Source organism: Bidens hawaiensis, unplaced genomic scaffold (assembly GCF_021521415.1).
Source record: "Bidens hawaiensis isolate Kalapana, Puna unplaced genomic scaffold, B.hawaiensis_p1.1 tig00002236_1, whole genome shotgun sequence".
Lineage (NCBI taxonomy): Eukaryota > Viridiplantae > Streptophyta > Magnoliopsida > Asterales > Asteraceae > Bidens > Bidens hawaiensis.
In genome coordinates, this window is record NW_027491119.1 from 562,059 (window position 1) to 570,543 (window position 8,485).

Here is an 8,485-nt window from a genome sequence, read left to right on the forward strand (position 1 = left end):
GGCCTTGGTACCGGAGTAACCTTAACCATCTTTCCAGAAATTTTGAAAAACTGAAAAAGAAATAGTTCTAGCTTTTATGCACGGATGACGCCAATGAAGAAACACTAAGTGACCCCGGGCAGATTACAGATAATCTGGGGGTTAAATAGATGTTTCCCACGAGGGTTATGTCCGGCAATGATGGTTCTTCTGATGACCTGCAAAACAGACACCGTGAGCTCGTCACTGAGAAGGGGGGGGGGGTACCTCCTTGTGACCACCCTCCGGCGTGAGAATCAGACTAGATTGCTCTTGAATATAAGTGTATATTAAGAGAATGACTAGAGCAGATATCAGGTAATATATGAAGATATAAGATGTAAGATGATAATACCATTCCAAAAGTGTTGGAGTATTTATAGCCGAAGGTAGGTTTCCAAGCAGGTACAGCCAGCTGTATAATAATCCTTTTCTACCAACTGTGGGCTACGTGCCATGCTGGTTGGTGGGTAGGTAGCGGCTGATAGTGACAAGGCCGGCTATGTACTATTCCTTTTCTACCAACTGCAGGCTATGTACGTGCCACGATGAGGGTTGGTGAGTAGGCAGCGGCTGATAGTGACATTTCGTACTAGAGGGTGCTCCTCCTCGTACTATTGTCGGTGAGCTGTCACCCTGTGATTGGTTCATGGGCTGCTTTGGTCAGATCTTGTCTATTTTGTCCATACTTTGGCAGGTATAGTACAAAAGATCTTCCAGAAGCATACAGACTGGCTCATTTTGGGCGGGAGTATTCCCCCTCCCGCCTTGCTCATTCCTTCTTCAGGTGACACTGAATTATTGAGAGTTAGTGCCTTTTGCGTGTAGCCTTGCTGTTAGTGCGGGTAGCCTTCCCTGATGGCTAGTATCCTCAGCTGCGGGAACAGGCGGAGTACTTCGACCATTGGGAGGCTTTTCCTGCGGGAACAGCTTACGTACTGCGCGTAAGGACGTCATCTCTCTGAGCGTGGTGGGTCCTGCGGATCCAGTTGGTCTTTGCGCAGACATCCCTGTAAGGAGTCTTGCGAGTACAACTGCGCAGACGTCCTTCTTCGAGGTGAGTCTTGCGGGTCCAACTGGGCTCTGTTGGGACCTACCTCTTCAGCAATTTTCCAATATTTTTTTTTATGGTACGTTATTCATCGATTGTTTACTTCAAGTTACACAACGCTGGATTTTGTGTTCTATAGTTTTCTGTCACATGGAATATTGACTTTTCATATTGTAAATATAACTTGCTGATTGCTAACTAAATGATCTGCTGGTTAGACTTCTGGAAGCCATTTTTTTAATACATCTTGATGGTTTCGTGTTGTGTTAGGGTTGAATATGCTGAATTTAATTTATATTTGTCTGTCAGTAGTATTCGAGCTTGGATTTTGGATCGAAAGTAGCTATTGCCCTTGATATAATGAAAGTAAAAGCTGATTTCGTTTTTTTTTTAAGGAGATAATAGCTTTTTCTAAAACTGCAGCTTGAGGACGAGTGTTTTGGTTGTTTTCGATAGGTTTGGTTATATAAATAAGATTTAAAGCTAAATGCATTTTGATCATTTGTAGAATAATCTCTAACAAAGCAAGTTGCAATTGAATTATTTTTTATCTTCATCTTGATACACACTGAATGTAAACAATATACAATATTCTAAAGAATACACTATATTTTGAGTGTAGAATGGTTAGTTTATTAGACATGATTACCGATAATCTCTTAGAAGACTCCATGCTTTATATAAGTTTATATATCAACTATCGCTCCCTCATATATTCGGCTTCAACTTTGCCTATGTTAACGTGCTATTATTAAGTGCGTTTTGTACATACTCATTTTTGTATTGCATGTTGTTTTTAGATCGCCGTTCTTTCTTTTTAAAATTTTAAATATATTGTCAACACCACAGTCACATACTTGTACCATTTATCTTCTGATATAAATTTTATTTAAAATCGAGTTTTCCTACCGTAACGTGCGGACACTCCTATTAGTTATAAATAATATATATAAAAAACAAAATAAAAAATGATTACTTGGTAAGAGTTCTTCAAAATCTTAAATTATTTAGAAACTCTTACATACACATATTTGAAGTTGGGAAAATTCCTAAAATAATCCTTTTTAGTGAGAGAATTCTCAAAATAGCCCTTTTTTCTTCAAATTTTTTTAGAATTTGAACTGTCAAGACGCATTAAGAAAAGATAAAAATAAAGTGGGAGCATGCCAAATTTCGAAAGAAAGTCATGTAGGAGACGAGATTTGGAGAATAATGAAGGTAAAGTCCAAATTTTTTGTAATCTTGGAACAAAAGTTCAGATTTTTCCAAAACTTTTTTATTCAAAAAACGGTCTTGTGAGACTATTTTTTTATGTTTCCAACATTTCCCGTCCATATTTTCAAATTTTTAAAAAAATATATTTTTAACAATTATACCCCTGAACCACCACCACCACCACCACTACCTCAAACCACCACCATCACCGATGCCGTTGCCCCCACCCCATCACCACCACCGTCACTACCACCATAGCCGCCTCCACCACCGCTGCGCCCCAATGATTGAAGTGCAATATCTAAAGCTGAAGGTACATGTTTACCTATTTCTCTTTAAAGAAGATGTATGTGAGCAGATGGGTTAGATTCACAAGGTTTGGATTATATAAAAAATTTGTTTAAGTGGCTTTAAAAGAAGCTGCAGAGAGTGGATTATGGTGTAAACAAATTTACAGTGGGGACAAAACAATTAGGGAATCTCAGGTGCCAAATCACCACCATTTTCAGATGTGGAGAGACGGTAGTGAGTTGCAGAGGAGGGAGATGAGGAATGGAGACAACAGTGGTTGTGGTGTGCTGCCGTGCCGTGAGGAGGAGGGAGGATAGTGCGGTGGGTTATTGAAGGAGGTTTAGGAGGGAGGCGACGGAGGAGATCCATGAAATGGTGGTGGCGGTTGACGGTGGTGGTGATGGGTGGGGCCGACGGCGTCGGTGATGGTGGTGGTTCAGGGGTATAATTGTCAAAAGTATATTTTTCCAAGAATTTGATAATATGGACGAAAAAGGTAGGAAACGTAAAAAAACAGTCTCTCAAGACGGTTTTTTGAAAAAAAAAATTTTGGAAAAATCTGAACTTTTACTTCAAGATTACAAAAAAATTTGGACTTTACCTTCATTATTTTCCCAAATCTCGTCTCCTACTTGACTTTTCTTCAAGATTTGGACTGCTTCCTCTTTATTTTTATCTTTTCCCAATGCGTCTTGACAGTCCAAATTTTAAATAATTTTGAGGAAAAAAAGGGCTATCCTTTCTCTAAAATGGACTATTTTTGGAAATTTCCCTTAGAAGTTTGGTTTAGATAGGTTTTTTAAACTTATCTATACATGTGAAGACTTGCATATGTACATACACATGTCGATGTATTGATGATACACATGTGTAGGTAATTAAAAATCAAATGCACCGTTAAAAATATACCTAAATACATGTAGATACGGTAAAACTCAAAAACACGTTACAACATCACTTTGAATCTTTAAACAAAAAAACCTGATTTTATTTTTCAAACCGAACCAGTTTGGTCAACGCCCTGCCATAACTGATTTAACCCAAACCAGTTCAGTTTAGAAAATGGTTAACTGGAACCGGTTTAAAACCGGTTTCAAAAAGGAAAAAAAAAACAAAACGTTTTTACTATTTGGTTGTGAAATGCCCGAACTGATATACGAACCAGCGGTCCGATTTGGTTTGAGAATCGGTTCAGCTGAAACCGGTTTTCATGTATGTCTGGAGAGTGGAGAGAGGTACAATATGGATTGACCTTCCATTGTGCTTAGACTCACTAATGATTGGCCTGCTAGTGAATGGCCTTGATGTTGGGCCCAACCATTTTCTTTTAAAAGTAAGTCTTGACACATTGTTATGGTCCTATGGAGTATGGGCATGCTACCTCATTCTAGCATTCTTTGTTATCACCAGCAACTATTTCTTATCTCATATACATGACTATACTTATGCTTATGATATCTATGCAATCCAATTTATGTCACCATTTGGCTTCCCCCACGGCCCACCGACGAGTCCCACGACCAACATGAAGGGAGGTAAAATCACATGCTCAATAGTAAATGTGGTGCAAGGATTTGATCCTCAGACCTTTACGCTCGATTCCTACCTCTTAACCACCGAGTCACTATCCTGGGCAACATATTTGACATCGTAACCCCCCTCTAGCAACCCCAACTGCGACTGAAGAGACCATCGACATACAATTCATCCAAACAAATAACTAAATGAACTAAAGTATATACAACTTTTCTATTCTCGTTACTAGTTCAGCTAGTTTTCACACAAATCACTAAATCATCAGATCGGTTACCATTCTTAAATCTATTTCAGAAGCATGTAGGCCACCCCGTCGTAAACTTTGCCACAAGTTACATAGCTCGTATCATACACGCCTGACACAAGAAACATCGTTGAAGGAAAAGTTTTGGTAAAAAGTTTTGGTAAAATTAGTGTAAGTGTATATAATATATATACAAGCAAACAACATGATGATCATTTTCAAAAGCTAGATTAGTTTCCAACATGACAACCAAAGAATCTAACTTTTTACATGCATGTTGATTCCTTCTTGTATATTCCCAAAGGGGACAAAATTACAAATTAAAATACAAATATAAATTAAAAAAAAAAAGGTAAAAATCAACATAAAAAAAATGTTTTCAAAAACATTGGTTGTCAAATGAGTGGAACCAGTCTTATGTTTTTGGGGTCACTTTACATGGTCTCTGTGTTGGCCTTCGCCTTTGCAGCTCGGGATACTGACTTTGATGATGAGATTGACTTTGGGGAGCATGTTGACTTTGACTTTTTACGTCTTTGTTTTTTGGGTATACAGGGAAGGTCTACAAGTGGTAGATCATTAAGCGTATCATCTGTAGGCCGTCTTCCCATCGCTTCTCCAAAATCTACACGAAATTATGGTTATTATTACTTTTATTTTGCGGATCGATATAATAATACTCAAAAAAAAGTCATATTTGATAGTAAACCAAATGTCCACTAAAATCACTCAAATTTTTTTTTTCCTTTCTAAACTCACTAAACTTTCATTAGGCATACCAATCTTGTGATTTGTGAACTTTTTTATAGATACAAAATTCTTTTAAAATTAAGAGATTTAATTTAAATGGAACCCATATGAATCTTGATTACTATTTAGTCATTATTTTCCAAATTTAACTTGACATAGGAGATAATTGTAAATAATAAAATTCAATAAACAAAGTAAACAAAAACGGAAAAAGTATAATAATTAATAAATAGTAACCAAGATTCATATATGTAAAACACGGTTACGGGTGATTTTTTATTTTTTTTTTCAAATATGAAAAATATAAAGATATAATGATGCAAAATATCCCATAAAAGAAAAATATATAAATATAAGTATGGGCTCAAACAAAAAGGAAAGAAACAAAAATAAAAATTGTTGCTTTCAAGAAATTTTTTGGATATATCATGTGTATTTAAAAGCAAAAAGGTCTCTTGTGACATATAAAGCCAAATCTCTTTGAAGCCAAGAATCTTAATGCTACAAGTCATGTTGTACAACTCATTTTTTCATTGGTACATGAACTTTAAATTATTATAGACAAACTAAGGGACAAAATCTATCTTTACTCCAAGAAAATTTCCATACCCGTGAAATGGCCCACATTTGCCTCTAAACTTGATTTAAATTCAATCACTCACAACCGACAGAAAATATTAGAGACGTGCATGAAACCGAAAAAACCAAACTGAGATAGCTGATTCGATACAGGAAAAAAAACACGACGTCTGGTTTTGTGTTTTCGGAAAAAATGAACTTCAGCTCGGTTTCGGTTTTGCGTGTAGCTAAAATCGAAAAGGCAGAACCAGACTTATAGATTTTTATTTTGTATTTAAATCTAAGTACTTTATCATAGGTTAATATATTGTTTTAACGCATATATTTTAACCCAAATGTAAAATAATCAATTAATTATTGAACAACAAAGATATTTGGGCCCAAATACATCGTTTTCGGCCAGCTTTTTTGTTCGGTCAAAATTAGCAAGCCAAATGACAAAACGGCAAAACCAAAACAACTGACATTTCGGTTTTTGGCTCGATTTTAGCTCAATACCGAACCAAACCAACCAAGTACACCCCTACCAAATATCATATCATATCTAGCATATTTATAGTGAAATAAGTATAGCATTAATTCACCAATACTAACATAATGATCCAATAAGAATGATTAATTTGCAATAAAATACCTTGTGAAGACCATGTGGACATAGCAGAACCAGAATTACCAATGGAAGTTGATGCAAAATCTGGGCCTGTCTTAAATTCATTCATCTGAAAAAAAAATAAAAAAAAATTATATTAGTTTCTTTAAGGGTCTTCTGGGAGGTCGGCCGCCTTAGGCCCGAAAATTTTAAAAAAATATTTTTGTTTATGCAATATAAATAAACTGTATTAGGTCCAATCAAAAGTTTTGTTTAAAAAATACCCAATAAGTCAGGCCCAAAATCCAAATCACATACAATACTCGATTACTTTTTATATATGATATCGAAATTATATTTTACTTAAGGCCCGAATTTATACTCGCCTTCAGCCCAAAAGTTTTAGTGATTCTCGGAGACGACCCTGGACTACTTTTTTAAAAAAATTGATATGGAAAGGAAAAATAATAAGTGAAATGACAAAATTACCCAAGATGGAGCACTGCCTGATGATCCATCCCAACCAATATGAGCAAGATGTTTGACATCAGTTGGATACCCAATTTCCATCTCACGCTCCTTCATAACTATATAATAGAATCCACACCAAAAGTCACAGTCTTGAACATAAAGAACCAGTCTATCGCCGATATATCGGTTATCTTGGTAAAATATCTGTCCGAATACCGGTACCAATAATATCGGCGATATTGGGCAGATAGTCGACCGATATATCTCTGATATTCCCGATATCAGTGTTTTTAAGTATTAATTATTAATTTTTGGTGTTCAATGTTAGTGTTTTAAGTCATAATGCAAAAGGTTAATTTGTTAATAACCGGAGAGTATACTAAATTATTAATGTTAAATTGCAATATATATGAAATTTACATGATACTAAAATTACCGATATCTGATATTTTTCCACATTAACTGCTTAGAAAGAATCCTAATTTTCACTTTACAAATAGGGGATTACCAAAGATCTGGGAGATGAACTTGAAGCCTTTAAAAACTCCTTTGATTTTGGTGCCCATGTGGAAATATTAAAAACCCTTGTGGAGATTGAACTAAAAAACTGAAAAATGATAAAAACCAAACAAATACAGTCTTTTGCCTGCAAGAAAAAAAACAAGCATTTTGTCAAACAGGTGGTGTGCATTCCATGATTTCAGTCATTGGTGAATTATTAAATATTTAAAACACTAAGCAATAAAGATAAAAATGCAACCTTTTTCTTTCACATAGAGTTTATCCACAAATCTGTTTCTCTTATTTGCATTTCACACTCCAAATTCTTCTTCATATGTGTTATAATGGAGATAAACCCTGTGGATTGGATGAATATCAAGAATCAAGAAAAACAAGAAAATCAATAAAAAGGAAAGATTTTTTTTTTTTTTTTAAATAAAAGTGGGGTAAAAGCTGTGGGTTTATGTATGAAGAAGATATCTTTTGAAGAAAGAAGAGAAGAGAAAAGATGGAGAACCACAAACCACAAAGTGTTGTTCTCCTGAACAAGGGTGAGGTTTGATTTTAGAAGACATGGACAGTTCATGATTGGTGTCTTTTCTTTGTTGACAAGATCAATCCTTTCTGTTCATAACCTATACACCTTTAGTCCTTGTGTTTGTATGAAGTACCGTAATACCCAGTGTTGTAAAAATCGCTAGTCGTTAGTCGAGCGATAGTGTGGGGACTAGCAATTAACCGGGATTAATTGGATAGGACTTTAATGCTTAATTTTCAATTTCATGTATACAAACTTACATTTTTATATTTCATTTACAGTTTTATGCATACATAAACATATTTTGGCCGGAAATGTGTTGGAATTTTGCTGAAATCACTGATTTTTATGGAATCTCGTCGGAAACTACCAATTGTGGTCGGAATTTCGCCGGAGACCGCCAATTCTAATCGGAATCTCGCCGGAAACCATTGATTCTGGTTGGAATCTCAGCGTAAACCGCCAATTTTGACCGGATTTGACCGTTGACCAATTAACTGGCCGATTAGCCCAAAATTAATCAATGAAGTGGGGACTAGCGATTAATCAGTTAGGGTGGACAGGGCGCTCCTCAAGTTAGACGTCAGTTTCGATCGGGCAGTTTGGGAGCACTAGTGCAAGTCATGCGGGTTTGACTTTTGGGTTGAATTTTTGGTTCACGAAGCGGATGTAGAAGACGATGATATTATGTAGTTTTTGGTT

The 8,485-nt window shown here is 35.8% G+C and overlaps 1 protein-coding gene across 1 annotated transcript; it reads right to left on the reverse strand.

Annotated features, from left to right (window-relative positions):
* Positions 1-4,744: 4,744 nt before the first annotated feature.
* LOC143611743 (CRIB domain-containing protein RIC10-like) lies at positions 4,745-7,359 on the reverse strand. Its single transcript, XM_077085906.1, has 4 exons — positions 7,253-7,359; positions 6,763-6,860; positions 6,319-6,403; positions 4,745-4,980 (listed from the first exon to the last, which is right to left on the reverse strand). Exons 1-4 carry the CDS (start codon positions 7,308-7,310, stop codon positions 4,790-4,792), a joined length of 432 nt encoding a protein of 143 aa, XP_076942021.1. The 5' UTR covers positions 7,311-7,359; the 3' UTR covers positions 4,745-4,789.
* Positions 7,360-8,485: the final 1,126 nt, after the last annotated feature.

What these genes read in the sequence shown, in the direction of transcription:
- LOC143611743 (XM_077085906.1), bottom strand. Translation starts at nt 7,310, where the DNA reads ATGGGCACCAAAATCAAAGGAGTTTTTAAAGGCTTCAAGTTCATCTCC. An exon ending in GTTCATCTCCCAGATCTTTG is followed by an intron (nt 6,861 to 7,252) that starts GTAATCCCCTAT and finishes TCTATTATATAG; the next exon opens with TTATGAAGGAGCGTGAGATG. An exon ending in CAGGCAGTGCTCCATCTTGG is followed by an intron (nt 6,404 to 6,762) that starts GTAATTTTGTCA and finishes TTTTTTTTTCAG; the next exon opens with ATGAATGAATTTAAGACAGG.